At 29.7% G+C, this 14,966-nt stretch overlaps 6 protein-coding genes across 6 annotated transcripts; 3 read left to right on the plus strand and 3 right to left on the minus strand.

Moving 5' to 3' along the window:
* Positions 1–31: 31 nt before the first annotated feature.
* ASCRUDRAFT_95192 (transposase) lies at positions 32–4,236 on the minus strand. The gene has a single exon (XM_020195170.1). It carries the CDS (start codon positions 4,174–4,176, stop codon positions 157–159), a length of 4,020 nt encoding a protein of 1,339 aa, XP_020049720.1. The 5' UTR covers positions 4,177–4,236; the 3' UTR covers positions 32–156.
* A 298-nt stretch (positions 4,237–4,534) lies between these two features.
* ASCRUDRAFT_30864 (uncharacterized protein) lies at positions 4,535–5,164 on the plus strand (the record flags this gene model as incomplete). The annotated part of the gene is made up of 1 exon (XM_020190225.1): positions 4,535–5,164. A coding segment is annotated over one exon (630 nt), but the record flags the coding sequence as incomplete, so codon positions are not given.
* Positions 5,165–6,229: 1,065 nt separating this feature from the next.
* On the minus strand, positions 6,230–9,520 carry WAR1 (War1p; the record flags this gene model as incomplete). Its single annotated transcript, XM_020191139.1, has 1 exon — positions 6,230–9,520. The coding sequence occupies one exon, from the start codon at positions 9,518–9,520 to the stop codon at positions 6,230–6,232; it is 3,291 nt and encodes a 1,096-aa protein (XP_020049722.1).
* A 184-nt stretch (positions 9,521–9,704) lies between these two features.
* On the minus strand, positions 9,705–11,211 carry MAP2 (methionine aminopeptidase). Its single transcript, XM_020192218.1, has 2 exons — positions 11,111–11,211; positions 9,705–11,048 (listed from the first exon to the last, which is right to left on the minus strand). The coding sequence occupies exons 1-2, from the start codon at positions 11,181–11,183 to the stop codon at positions 9,808–9,810; spliced, it is 1,314 nt and encodes a 437-aa protein (XP_020049723.1). The 5' UTR covers positions 11,184–11,211; the 3' UTR covers positions 9,705–9,807.
* A 318-nt stretch (positions 11,212–11,529) lies between these two features.
* Positions 11,530–12,660, plus strand: ASCRUDRAFT_5412 (uncharacterized protein; the record flags this gene model as incomplete). Its single annotated transcript, XM_020191140.1, has 1 exon — positions 11,530–12,660. One exon carries the CDS (start codon positions 11,530–11,532, stop codon positions 12,658–12,660), a length of 1,131 nt encoding a protein of 376 aa, XP_020049724.1.
* Positions 12,661–13,535: 875 nt separating this feature from the next.
* RPA43 (DNA-directed RNA polymerase I subunit RPA43) lies at positions 13,536–14,705 on the plus strand (the record flags this gene model as incomplete). The annotated part of the gene is made up of 3 exons (XM_020190156.1): positions 13,536–13,863; positions 13,936–14,436; positions 14,575–14,705. The coding sequence occupies 3 exons, from the start codon at positions 13,536–13,538 to the stop codon at positions 14,703–14,705; spliced, it is 960 nt and encodes a 319-aa protein (XP_020049725.1).
* Positions 14,706–14,966: the final 261 nt, after the last annotated feature.

Raw genomic sequence — 14,966 nt, forward strand, 5'->3', positions numbered from 1 at the left:
ACACAAAAAATTGAAAAAAAACCCACCATCAAAGCCTTCAAAAGCTATGAAATGAAAAATTAAACAAACCAATTTACGAACACTCTTCATATAAAAGAAGATAATAAACTACAAATCGTGATAAAAAAAATTCAAGCAAAAAATAAATGATTTTCATTATGCATGAATCAAACTGGAAATTCGATTGACATTGCTATTTGGATCATTCATATTGGGATCCATGTTGGGATCCATATTAGAATCATTCAAATTCATCCCAGAATCTATGACTTGGTCCATATCTGCATCCAAAGAATCCCCAGTTTTCGACCTTTTATTTAAATTATTGATAGGAACTAACTTTCGTTTCTGACCTGTTGATTCAGATATTGAAGTAGATGAATCTCTTAAACTATCATGATGAATATTAGTCAATCCTAATTTATTCTTTTTTTTATACTTTTTTTGTATACTCTTTTTGTTCAAAACATTGAAACTATCAGTAGTATTAGTGCCGAATCTCCCATAAGAATCTAAATCGTGAAAAACACTAAATCTATCTGATTTTAAGATAATATCATTAGACTCAGAAATAAAAGAATTTAAAAACTTTTTGAAATAATAATTGGATTGAGGGAAATGCTTTTTGCTATTATTTGATAAAAACGAATTCACCTTATTATTAAATAACTTGGATATGATTAACAACTCATCAATATTTTCTTTAAAATCATCTTCTTCAACTTCAACAAACTCATCTTCAAGATTATCAAGTTGATTAGACTTGTCAACTTCTTGTAATTGAGAATCAATCTCCATGTTATTCAACCCTCTTGAAACCTTATCTTTCTTCCGTTTGTCTCTTATCTTGTTTATATCTACAGAATTCTTTTTCATTTCCTCTTGCATTACATTATAGCTGCGCATTTCTTCTTTGACTAGATCAACAATTTCTTCGTCACTTAAATGTCTGTTGATCACAAATTCTTCGTTGGGAAACAAAATATCTTCAATTTCTAAGGGCTCAATAATCAAATGATTAGTAGTTTCTCTATTTAAATTAATCAATCTGTTGTTAAGTAGATTTGGAAGAATGCTTGCAACACTTGCAAAATCTGCATTGTTTTTTTTAGGCTTAACTAATCTAATAATACCATTATTTTCAAAAATTTTTAGTAATTTCAAAAGTTGGATTTCTTGTTGATAATCAGAATAAACAATCGGATTGATTAAACTAGAATTAATATCACCTGTCAAGTTAATTCTATTTAACTGTAGGATATCACTGTTTCTAAAACAATTAGAAACAATATTGGATCTTAGAAGTTCATTTCCATGAGCCAAATTATTTGCAGCAGTTGAACTTAACAAATTATTTAAATGCTCAGAGAATGAACTATTAACAGGAGTATTTAATCTTTTTTCTGATTCTTTAGCTTTATTGTTATTTTTTTCAAATTTTTCATTTTGAAATTTGAATTTCTTCCAAGCATCAATAACAAAATAAATTAAATCAATTTCAGTAATGCTATTCATAATTTTTGTAACAGCTTCAGGATTAAAATTACTAATAATAACCTGCTCAAAATTATCAGGAATTGAAAGTTTCATATTTGAAATTGGGGAGTTGTCATTACTATATTCATCGTAACAAATAAACTGCGCTAAATAAAACTGAAATAAATTCAATTTAAAATAATTCTTGAAAATTCTTGAAATTCCTAAATTCAAAGGTTGGATATCCAATTTATTTAGTTTCTTAACATTTGAGCTTAGTAAAATAGTGCTGTTTTTCGACCGATAAGGAATGCTTGGAGGATTTAAATAAGAGCGTCTTCCAGTAACATGAGGAGAGGACATTGCATGATTTGCCAAAGAACTTTGACCCATAATGCTATTATTATTATTATTATTGTTATTATTATTGTTATTATTATTGTTATTGTTGTTATTATTACCATTTCCAGAGAGACCTTGAGAAAGAGAAATATTAATATTGTTCATGATTTGACCTTGATTATCATAAGTACTATACTCATTCAAGCCTGGAGAGCCAAAAGAGTTTAAATTGTCATTAAATATATCAGTGGGATAGGTTAGATTTGATATAAAATTAGGGCTGAAATAGTAGATATCAATATTTTTTAAGTTATCTCTTGGTATGATGTGGGGATATAAACAATTAACCAAAAGAGCTATTTTTCTATCTGGCGTATTTTCATGGATTGTATGATCCCAATTCGAAATAAACTCGTGGAAAATTTCGTTTGTGATATTAATTGAAAAATTCTGGAAATAGTTATTGAAATTAGACAATTTTAATTCATCTTTATAAGCTTCTTTACCAATGATCAAAGGATCCAATAGATTGGAGCCAGTGGCATTAACACATAAGCCGACAATTAGTTTGATGGTGTTTACTTTTTTATCATCGAAATTTTTCAAGCCAGGTAAATCAGAGGTTACCGCATATTCATCAAAATGATAAACATCATTAAAATTGTAATTTTTTAAAATGTTTTTAATTCTAATTTTTTCTGCATTGAGATATTTGGTGTTAAAAATTGGTTCTTGGTCTTTGAAAAAGTCCAAGATTAGATTTTTTTTCAAAGAATTTTTCTTTTTAAAATGATGTAACCAACCATTTGATTTTTTTGCTTTTGTTACATCAAAATTTGGGTCGAATAATAAGGCATAAGTTTCATATTTTTTAAGCAATAATCTTTCCGAGATTTGGTCAATATTATTTTCATATAGGCTTTGTTCGTAAAATAATTCCAAAGCTCTATTGATCTCAGGGTTTTTCAAATTTGGTTTTGTTTTGTAGATATTTCTATAATTAAAACTCAAATTTTTAAAGTCTTTTCTTAATTTTGCTTCTTCTTTTACCCATCTATTAAAAGTTGATTTGGTTATGGAAAATTTTTTGAAATTTCTAAAATGGTTGACAGTGGTCTGTTGGCATTTTCTTTCACTGGCATTGTGCCAGTCTAGAACCTCGATTTTTTGTTGTAAAGTGGCTCTGGGCAACTTGTTATCTTCAGTTATTGCCTGGTCGTCTTGAGCCGGAAGCAACGAGTTGTCAGCGTTATTGTTATCGATGCTGATGAGATTATTTTTTGAAGAAACTTTTGAGGAATTATTATTTACATTCACGACATTGATCAACCGGCTCAGCGTTTGATTCTGATTCTGAAGACTGTTGGTAATATTGCTACCGTTGCTGTTGTTAGTGTTATTATTATTATTATTATTATTATTATTATTATTATTATTATTATTATTATTATTATTATTATTATTATTATTATTGTTGTTGTTGTTATTACTATTATTATTATTGTTGTTATTATTGTTGTTATTACTATTATTAATGTTCTTATTATTAATGTTCTTATTATTGCCGCCATTATTGCTGCTGCTATTGTTGTTGTTACCAAGGCTGTTTCCGAGAGTGGCATTGAGACCGCTGTTGAGATTGTTGGAAATGTTGTTGTTTAAGGCATTTGTAAGACTGCTGTTGAGACTGATGTTGTTACTTAAATTGCACAAGGTGTTGTTTGTATTGTCGTTGTTGGAGTTGGCGCTGTTGGAATTGTTGAAAGCGTTGAGGTCGTTGCTGGAGTCGGCGCCTATTCCAACTGCTGCAGCAGTGGCGTTGGAGACGTCGATAAGAGCCTGGTCGATGGGAGTGGGCTGGGCCAAGTTGGCAGCAACAACAGCTTGCTCCTGAAGCGACTGGAGACTGAAGTTCAAGGTAGACAAGTCATTGGCGTGGTTGGAGGAGGCCTGGAAATGGGCATATGAGGTTCTAAAGGCGTTGTTGCTGCTGTTGGCCGAGGCGTTGAGGTTACTGCTGAGGTTTGAGAGGTTGATTTGGTTGTTGAGGCTGGCAAACTGATGCTGCTGGAGCTGCTGTTGGCGGACCTGCGAGGCCTGGCGATGGGCTTCCTGGGCCTGTTCCTGCTGCTGCTGCTGGAAGTACTGGATGTGTTGTTCGATATCCGAACCGTTGAATTCGTTCTGGTTCATTATCCCTGAGAGAGTGGTGGGAGAGTGGTGGGAGAGTGGTGGGAGAGCGATGAGAAAAGCAATGTATTTGAAACCGGTAGCAAAATGTGCAAGATTCAGAATAAATAAATCACTACAGACGATGACAAGAATCCCATTCGTGCAATAACGAGAAATAGCAAACATATAAGAACTGAGTGATATGACGGCAAAAAATCCAATTTGAGAGTGATCTGCCTACCTGCCGAAATGGGACCCCTGCCGCCTATTGGCTGATTTTCACCTCTCATGCCCACATCTCCGACGCCTACGGGATATCTCAGCACATTTATTTTGCGTCGCCGACGCAGTTTTGGTGCGTGTCGCTCTTCCTCACGCAGATTATCTTTTGCACTTTACCCGGTTTTGTCGGTGTTAGGGCTTCATACAAAGAGAAAGCAGGGCTTGTAGAGTATCACCCACACTGCTGGTTTTCCACTGCCCTGTAATCCAGCTTTATCTTGTGTTTCCTTCCCTCTTCTCTCAATGTCGTGCAATATTCAAGATGGAGGTTGAGGAAATTGATAGTCCAGTGTCGCTAGCCTCTTTTAATGCTGCCTCTGTTCCTGCTAATGACATTGAGCCTGAGTTTGAGCCCTCTATTCCCGATGTGTTGCCCCATGAAAAGCTCTACACCATTCAGATTGGTGGGAACTCCTTTAGCATAAGTGGTGCTTCACTATCTTCTGATTCTCCTTCTTACTTCACAAATTATTTTATCAAGAATCCTGACAAGACAATACTATCAATTGACAGATCTCCCACTGTATTTGAAAAGATCTACTCTCACTTGCAGGGCTACCACATCAGCATTGAAACTCCTTTGGAATTTGTTTATCTATTCTCAGATTCATTTTATTACAATTTACCAACTTTGAAAAAATATATCTATACTTATCCCTATTATTTTATTATTATCGGAAACAGTTCTTTTAAATTCAATAAAAACTTAATTGACTCAAATCATTTGAAATTCGGCAACTATCCAAATTTTTTTTCAATCTCTTATAATTCAATCTTTAAGGATCCAACTATTTTAATCCAATCAAAAAATTTAATTCGACCACCACCACAAGCTCCAATCATCTTAAAGAAAAACGATGAAAACTTATTTAAAATCATTCTTAATATATTAATCAAATTCAACTTCTTCATCAATAATAACTTAAACTACAGTGTTCTACAAAATTCCGTTGACAGATTTGATAACCTCTTAAAACTAGATCTAATTAACGAATGCAAATATTTTAGATTCTTCGGCTTGGTTCAATTATTGATTAATAACAAAATCATCAAAAACCCATTTACTTCAAATTACGAAATTATCTTGAATCTCAATGACTTGACTTTCAAAAATTTAATTCCAAATTCCTTTGATGCAATCTTTCATTCTTTTCAGTTGCACACCTCAATTTACCTTAAATATTCTAGACCTTATATTGATATCAAACCAAATAAAAATAAAATCAGCTTTAATAAATCAGACCCAAATGAAATCATAAATAATAAAATTGAAAGAACGTTAATTATTCAATTACAATCAAGCGATGTTAAACTATTCATTCTCAATAAAAATTGCTTATATCTAAATATTTCTTCGGATTTATCCATCAACTTTAAAGTTTTATTCAAAAAATTTTTAAATCCTTCAAACTCAATTACATCCTTAAATTTATTTCAAACTTTGCAGTCTCTAAATGACAACTTATCCGATAATAATATCATTAATCATAATGTCGATGATACTATTCAAAATACCACCGATAGCCCTACTAATAACGATAATAACAATAATAATATCGACGCTAAACTTAATAAACCAAATAAAATTAAGTTGCCTAATAAAACTATTATTGAAAATGACCAAAACAATCAGTTTAAATCGCTATCTTTTCCGTTAAAAATCAACAATGACTCAGTTTTAATTATAAATAATACCGAGGCGTCCTCCAATTGGCTAGATGATATTTATACAGCTAAAAATCAAGACATTCATCCTAACAATAAATTCAAATTTTTTACTGTCGACAAACTTTTATTCAAAGTTTTAATTCAAAATGGACGTATAGTTTTTGTTGTTCTTAAATCAAATTTAATATCTGATAAAAAAAATTACAACAAATTATTGTTAAATTATATTTAATTTTCTCCCTTTTTTTATTTTGAAGAATAATCCCGCCTTCTAGATTTAAATTTATCTTTATAATCCAAAATAGTAATCTTTAAATATACCATAATTACTTAGTTCATCAAAACTTATAAAGTTATAATTATCATAATTATTATGGTTCTGGTTTTGGTTTTGGTTTTGGTTTTGAATATTATATTGATTGAAGTTTTCACTGATGTTCTCATTGATATTTTGATTAAAAATTTGACGAAAGTCTTGATTGACATTAGAGCTAAAATCAGTATTGAAATTATTATTGAAATTGTTACCAAAGTCAGTATCAAAATTAACATTAAAATTGTTATCAAGATCAGTATTTAAATCAGTATTTAAATCAATACTAAAATTATTATTAAAATTTATATCAATATGTTCATTATTTTGATTATTTTGATTTTGATGGAAATCTTGATGATCTTGATCAAAAATTTGATTTATACTTTGAACATTTTGATTCATGTTTTGATTTATAAATTGATTTATGTTTTGATTGGTGTTTTGGTCCATGCTTTGACTAATGTTGGTATGAATAATTTCATTCATATTCTGATCAATATCCTCATTTATATTCGCGTTTATATTTTGGTTCATAGTTTGATTAACACCTTGATTGGCACTTTGAATTGCATTTTCATTCAAATTTACATTCAGCTTTTTGTTTGAATTCAAACTATCATGTTGATTTATGTTTTGGTTCAACCCGGAAATTATAATGCTCAGATTAGGATCCTGATAGGGAGCATGAACTGCGCTTCTTACATTTTTATCAACAATGACAAAGCTTTGATCTGAAATATTATTTGATATATTGGTGTTTTGTTTTGGAATGACGTCTTTTGCTATAAAATTTTCAGGTTTTTGGCTTTTATAATTTCGAGAATTATTGGCTTCTTTATTATTATTATTATTATTATCATTTGCTGAATTCGTTTGTTTTGGTGTATCCGGTAAAATATTTTTTATCAAGTGATCATTAAAATCTTCTGGTTTATTATTTAGAGAAATTCTATAATGTTTTAATAACAAACATAATATATAATTAAATTTTATTAAAAAACTCGGAAATGTAAATTTTTTAATGTTATCTGAAAATTTTCGAATCAATCTTTGAACAATATTGACACAATAGGTTTTAACGTCCAGATTAGCATTATTATGCATTTTGCAAAATTTTGGTTTAATATTATTAGGTAAAAAGACCCCAATTAAGTGCAATTTTAAATAGAATCCAACAGCATAAATTAATTGAGGAAAACACATAAGTGGCAATATCATTAAACTAGTAGAATCTAACTTGAGAAATGAATGTATTATTAAAGTGGTATATCCATGACAATTTTCCAATACTTTAATAATAAATGGGCTTATTTTTTTACGTCTTGCCAAATTTTTTAAACCAAGCTGATAACTTCTTTTTATAGTAATGACAGGATTAAGAATACAATTTTCATACAAAAATAATAAACAAACGTAATAGGTATTTTGAAACTCAAAAGTTTGATTGTGATTAAATTCAGAGATTCGATCGATTTTTTTTAGAAAATGCATTAAAATTTCTTTATTTTTGCTAATGTTATTCAGAAAAGTATTATTATATGAGGTTGTCAATTCAGATTTCCGTGTTAAATAATAATCGTAATCATCGATATCAATATCAATATCAACATTGCAATGTATTCCCTTAGCTCGACTAGTTGAGTCATTGTAATTTTTATTAGGATATAATTTGAAAAGACAAAGTTCAACTAAATGAACAATTGAACATAAGGAACCCAAATTAATATTTAAATCTTCAGATGAATTCTGTAAGAATTGGCAAGTTTGATTTATATAATTTGACCAAGACAATAAATTGGGTCTTTGAGAAAACATTGAATAACTAAATGAATATATATAAGCGTGGACTAAAATTTTTCTGCATTCATCAGTTTCTACTTGGTTCAATATTACCATTGTTTTCAAATAATTTGAACAATTGTGTAAATGTAATTTAGGTCCAACATTTTTATCTTTATCCAAACCTAAATCTAATACCATTGAGTTTAATAAATTTAAAAAGAAATGAGTTTTCACTCGAGAATATAAATCAGAGTCATTGAACCAGTTTACTGTTAAAAGTAAAGATTTTAATAATTCAAGTGTCTTTCGACCTTTGGATAGAACTTCTTGAGTTATATGAGAATAATGGTATAACTGAATTAAAAATTGTTTTTCAATGATAGGTTTATTTAAATTGATGGATTTTTTGTTTTTTTGAAACCTTCTATTTAAAATTAGTTTTGAAGTTATTGACATGATGGTTAGGAAAAGTATTGGATAATGTTCTCTAAATTCCTTTATTGTAATTTGTGGTATGGAAATTATAGAATTTGAATGTGATAAGTGATTTTTAGAGTTGACATTCTTGAAATAATCCAATCTTGCTATAGCTTCATCCAATGATATAATATTTGATGATACCAAGTCGTTTTTAATTGTTAGATCATTCACAAGAATAAAGGGGTTTTCACTGAATTTATACCTATTTGATAAGCCATTAAATTCATCCAAAATTTCGTGATTCCTATGATAGTACAGATCAATTTTATTGGAAGTTGAACCAGAAAGTTGAAAGTCCAGAGCCATTGTTGAATTTTCATTAATTAAAGTATCAGTTTCATGAAGAAAGTCCATTGTAATTGTTTTTTTTTGAAAAATATCAGACACAATATTGAGCTGATTTAATTGAGCATTTAAAGGTTGGTTTTGTAGCTGATTTTGAAATGATGTTTCTGCCGGAACTTGCAGTTTTTCTTTAAAAACTTGAGCATCTTTTGTTTCAAAGTGAGTATTACTAGATAGTAGAGGAGATTTGGAAGAATTAAAGGATGCCGGTGATGCTGAAAATGTTGTTGAATTTAAACAGGATGAAAGTTTATCTTGATCAGTAAAGATGATATTTTCAAATTTTTTAAATTTTTTTTGGAATCTTTTTCTTTTTGAAAAATCTATTTTGCAGTGTTTTTTTAGTTCTTTGCATTTTTTGCAATCTCCAAATGGTTGATCTTTATCAACTGGGACACATTTAATCTTTAATTTTTTGCATCTTTCACAAGCAAAGGGGTTTCTTGAACTTGATCCAACAGAGAAGGATACTTTGTTTGCCTGACTATTTGTAAATCGCTTTGTTATTCTGTTGTTTTCGAGATTAATTTTTATTGAATTGTTGTGATCTTGGTCCTTATTAGAAGGTATGTTAGTTATTCTGGAGGAGGTTGAGGTAGAGACGGAAGCAGAAGAGGAAGAAGAGGATGAGGAAGGTAATTTATAACTTAGAAACATCTTTCATATGATTTTAAGTTCATAGGCATGGATACTGCTATTATTATTATTTTTGTTAATATTAGTGTGATTGTAGGGAGTGATAAAGCAGTAATTTGACAGATTGGAAATTTGGCAAATGCCCTCATTAGTAAGTTTATATACACTCAAACTTTAAGCAAACGATGCCTGATTGGGCGGGAAGAAGGTTATGTGATGATGGTGGTATTGAGATCGAATTGTACTGATTACGAGTACATATTAATATATATTAATAAATATGCTAATAAACGCTTTACTTATTTCAATTAAAAGTCATCGCCCTTCGAGACAATCTCTTTACGAGTGGGATGAATTATAATGGTATGCTCAAATTGAGCAGTATATGAACCCTTTGTGTCAACTAAAGGCAAATAATCACGAACATAACCAGATTGAACCAAGTTTCTTAAGGCTAATAAATATTTTTGTTCACCAGTTCTATCAAGGTATCTTCTGCAAAATGGCAAAGTGCCAAAGTGAGAATCAATCGTACTCAACAATTCTTTTGCTTTGTTTAATTTTAAAGTTGGAGGATAGCCATTTGATATTTCAGAATCCGGGATTCTTGAATAATGGGAACATTCACCCTGACTGATAACGTAGCCTCTACCGGTTGAACCAAAGGTTTCAATGGCAAAGACTTCGTTTTCTTCCATTTTGGTATTGTCGCCATTTTTAACAATTGGAACAGTTTTACCACCATGAATTTGGAAGGGAGCAATATTATGACCATTTAAGTTTCTAATACATTTGATTGGATAAACCCTGTTATCTAATTCAATTTCATAACTTTCCATAACCTCCTGAACAGCTTCACCGATGTCAGTTAATCTTACATCAACTCCTGCTTCTTTAATACCAGTATAAGTGGCTTCTCTTACAGCAGTTAATAAAGGATCATATTTAGGATTGAAAGTATGAGTGAAAGCACAATCGACTATATTGCCATTGACATGAACACCTATATCAACTTTCATAACATCATCTTCATGTAAGATAGTTTTATCACCAGCGTTTGGTGTATAGTGAGCAGCAACATGATTTAATGAAAGACCAGTAGGGAAACCCATACCAGTGATTTTTTCATTAAGTTTGTCACCACCAGAAAATGTTCTAACAGCATTTTCAATAGTATCTGCGATTTCGATCATTGTCATTCCTGGTTTGATTAAATTTCTAGCCAATTTTCTTGATCTTCGATGAATCTCAGCGCCTTTTCTGAGATCGTTCCACTTATTGAAATTGATTAGATCTAATTGTTTTTTTTCTTGATTAGTTGAACGCTTTAAATTATCATCAAGCTCAAGATCTTGTTTATAATCTGACCATTCACCTTCGGGGTAAATCTCGTTGGGATAGTATTGAGTGATAATGGTGATATTCTTCTTTTTTGAGTGTTTCTTCTTCTTCTTTTTCTTTTTCTTCTTTTCACCTTCCTCCGGAGCAACATTCTGGCTCGGTTCGTTCTCTAGTTGATCCTTTGGTTGATCATCTTTTTTCTTCTCTACTACATCCACAGTGTTAGTAATCGCTTGCACAAAACACCAAACAAACTAGCTTGCAACATACACTTGACAGCAGCAATGCCCTCAGACAACAGCTCTGGCGATGGAGCAATAGATTCTTTCTCAACTTGCAACATTGTATTTATTGTCTCTTCTCAAATGAAGCAGGAGCACCAAAAATCCAATAAGAAAAAAACGCAGACGAAAAACTCCCTCTCTAATTACGTAATACGTCTGCAGCTTTTCGGCATCTGCCAATGCTATAAATATGCTTGTTGATGTAATAGTGCATGCTGTAACATTTGATCCAAACTTGTGATTTTCGTTTTTTGGGGCAAAGTGCGTCGTGAACGGCGTGACAAAATGCGTGCGTTTCACGTGCTTTTTTTTTTTCTTTTCCTCATTTCTAATCACTGAGTGTTTCTTCTTCTCTCGTTATTCTTTCCACCACTATCCTTCACTCTTCTTTATAAGCTCACTAAAATGGTCTTGGATATTAGCTCTATTCGTTCTTCTTCTTCCTCCTCTGTTTCTCCCATCAACTTTTTGCCTTCTCTTTACAACTCCAAGAAACTTGTTCTTTCACCTGCCACCCAAAACATACTTAAAACAAACGATAGTCACACCAAATTCATCAGCAACAACAACATTAATAATATATCCAATAATCATAATAAAAATGATTTAAAGTTATCTGATTTTCAAATAGCTAAAGCTATCAGATTGAAGTTGGATAGTTACAAGTCCTTTGATTTAGAAGACGATTTAGAATATTGTCCTATTTTATCGTTTTATCCCCCACATTTTAATCCCATTAACACCATCGATATTACTAATTCTACTAATGTTTCTAACACCACCACTAAAAATCCTAATACTCTAAAGGGTAGCAATAACGACAATATCATGGGTAACAACTCGAGAGTTGTTTCTTCAGAATTTTCTTTATCTTCTCAATTTCCATCTGACTCATCTAACTCATCTAACTCATCCAGTTCATCTAATTCATCTTCTCCAACTAGATCTCTTTATAATACAATTGATTACAACTCAACCTCATTTAATACCAATCAAACTCAAAATTACACTTATACCAATCAAAATTCATCAAGTTATATTTGTAAAAATGATTTTATTACTAACAATAATAACAACAATAATAATTCTCCTTCTTTTAATTCTTCAAATAAAATTCAATCTCAATCACCTTCTTTTAATCCATCTAATAATAACAATATTAACAATAATAATATATCTCCTATTAACAAATTCAACTATTTAAATAGTTCTAATAGATATTCTCCAAAATTATCTGTACCAAGTTATAATAATAACAATAATAGTAATAATAATAACTATAATATTAACACTAATTATAACAACAATAACAATTATAGATCTTCAAATAGATATTCAAATTATAATTATTCATCTAACGATTATAACCATAGATATTCTAATTCTAATTCTAATAATTATAATAATCATATTAATCATAACACTCATAACACTCATAATAACTACAGCAATTATAATAATAGATATTCCTATAATGTCAATTCGGCTTCCATTGCAAGAAGAAAACTTGATGAAATCACTTACAATTCTCGTTAATTTATTATTTATCATAATATATTTTTTTTTAATTACTATTGTCTTTTTACTGTCTTTCTATTTTCTTTTGTCATGTCTATTGCATTCAAAAATTATCCTAAAATTCCCTAAAATTACACTAAAATTTTCTAAAATTACAATGTTTTTTTTATGTTTTCCTGTATGTTTTTGTTTCCTATTTACTTCTTCAAAAAATTCCTTTTATTTTATTTGTTTCCTTTTTGGTTTCTTTGTTTAATTCCTTGTTCAGATTTGTTTTTCTTTAGTTTTTCAAATAATAATACTTAAAATCTTCATCCCTGTTTTTTTACTTTTCTTTTTAATTTATTTTTTAATATTCCTATTTAATTATTAATTATCAATTATCAATAATCAACTATATTTATGTTTATCTAAAATTATTTATGTTTATTTACAACTATTTATATTTATATTTCTACCTTTATCTATATTTTTCACTTATGTTTTACTGATATCACACAAATATGTCTTGTCTATGTTTTTGTTTCTTTTTGGTTTACTTTATAAAAATGATTATTCTAGTATTTCATTAACTTTATTTAATCCCTTATTAATCTTTATTAGTATTTATTCGTCTTTATTAACCCTACTATATATACATCTATTGTTTTCCAATTTACTCCATTCACTCTTTCTTTTGTTAATTTTGTCCTTTTCATCCCTTTCTCTTTCTTCTTTTCCTTCTCTTTCATCTCTACTATAATAAATATTTTCCACTCCCACAAAAACGGCTTCACTCGAATCACCTGCGTCCGATTTTTCAAAAAAAATTTTAAATCTGCCCTTTTTCAACTTGAAAAATTTCAGCCCGAAGACACAATCTTGAGATTATTGAGCAGTTTTGATAGCTGAAAATGAGTGTTGTTAAAACAGTTGAAAAGAGAGTAATAGATAATGAAACAACTGGAAAGAGCGCATTTTTTTTGAAAAAAAAAAAAGTTTGTTCTCCTTTAGTTCGTTCCAAAAATAAAATTGGTTCCAATGGATTATCTCAATGCTTTAAAAATGTCACTACAAGATTATATCTTTCAATAGCTCCATGTTATGTCAATGACCCAATTAACGCAATTAAGGTGCAGCATTTAGATCCTTTAATAATGACATTCTATAACCCTCTTGGTGGTGTGATATTGTCATATTCCAATCTAAGAGTATCAAATTCAATGTTTGACGAATTTGCTAGTGTTACAGAATTAAACAATGATAGTTCAGATGACGATATTGATGATAAACAAAAAATTAAAGAGAATTCAGTTATTACTAAAATACCCAAAAAAAAAATATGTTTGGCCAAAATCCAATTCGATACGCCTTTTGCATTTTTATGGGTTTCTGTTGATTTCTTAATTTGGAAACCAGAAATCAATGATAAGATTCAAGGATGGTGTTATATGCAAACACCATCTCATATTGGGTTATTGATCCATGATATATTTAATGCAACAATTAAAAGAAACTCTATTCCTTCAAATTGGCAATTTATTTCAAACCAGATCGATGAAATTGATCCAAATGATGATTCAACTACACATTCTTTGGGTCATTGGCTAGATTCTGAAGGAAATAAAATTGATGCAAAATTGGATTTTTTTGTAAAATCAATTCACAGTGCAGGAAGAGCAATTAGTATTGAAGGGTTATTAATTGATTCAAACAATGAAATAAACTTTTTTTCAAATAACAGTAGTAATAATGCTTCTACTGTCACTAGTCATCAGACTAATAGTGATAATAATAGTATTAGTAATAGTAATAGTAATTCCAACATTAATACTAATACCAATACCAATACCAATAGTAATAATGGTAGTGGACAACATAAAAGATTTGATGAGGAAGACTTGGTAATTGATAAAGATATGTTAGATGTGATAAATACTACATCGTCTAAAGCTATTTTAGAAGCTAATAATGCTTCAATTTTATCCAAATATGATAATAATAGTGAAAATGATGAAGATGATGAAGATAACAAAATAGTAAATCAATCAGACAACTCTGATATTGATTCTGATTCTGATTAAATTAAACCAGCTATCGGCTGAATATAAACATTGAAATCACATTCTTATAATTTTAATTATATTTTCATTTAAATTCACACCTCACATTTCACGTTTCATAATTTGCGTTTCATAGTTCACACTTCACATTTAAAGTAAAAAATAACAATATTTTTTTGACATTATGAGCCAAATATGAAGTTGAATATTGAGAAAAGGATTTGAATATTGTAAATTCCAATTGGCAAGGAGAATTGTTTTAGAAAGTGAAAAATTTTCTCA

This window comes from Ascoidea rubescens, assembly GCF_001661345.1.
Source record: "Ascoidea rubescens DSM 1968 unplaced genomic scaffold ASCRUscaffold_1, whole genome shotgun sequence".
NCBI classification, from domain to species: domain Eukaryota; kingdom Fungi; phylum Ascomycota; class Saccharomycetes; order Ascoideales; family Ascoideaceae; genus Ascoidea; species Ascoidea rubescens.

What these genes read in the sequence shown, in the direction of transcription:
- ASCRUDRAFT_95192 (XM_020195170.1), bottom strand. Translation starts at nt 4,176, where the DNA reads ATGTTTGCTATTTCTCGTTATTGCACGAATGGGATTCTTGTCATCGTC.
- MAP2 (XM_020192218.1), bottom strand. Translation starts at nt 11,183, where the DNA reads ATGTTGCAAGTTGAGAAAGAATCTATTGCTCCATCGCCAGAGCTGTTG. An exon ending in GGGCATTGCTGCTGTCAAGT is followed by an intron (nt 11,049 to 11,110) that starts GTATGTTGCAAG and finishes CTGTGGATGTAG; the next exon opens with TAGAGAAGAAAAAAGATGAT.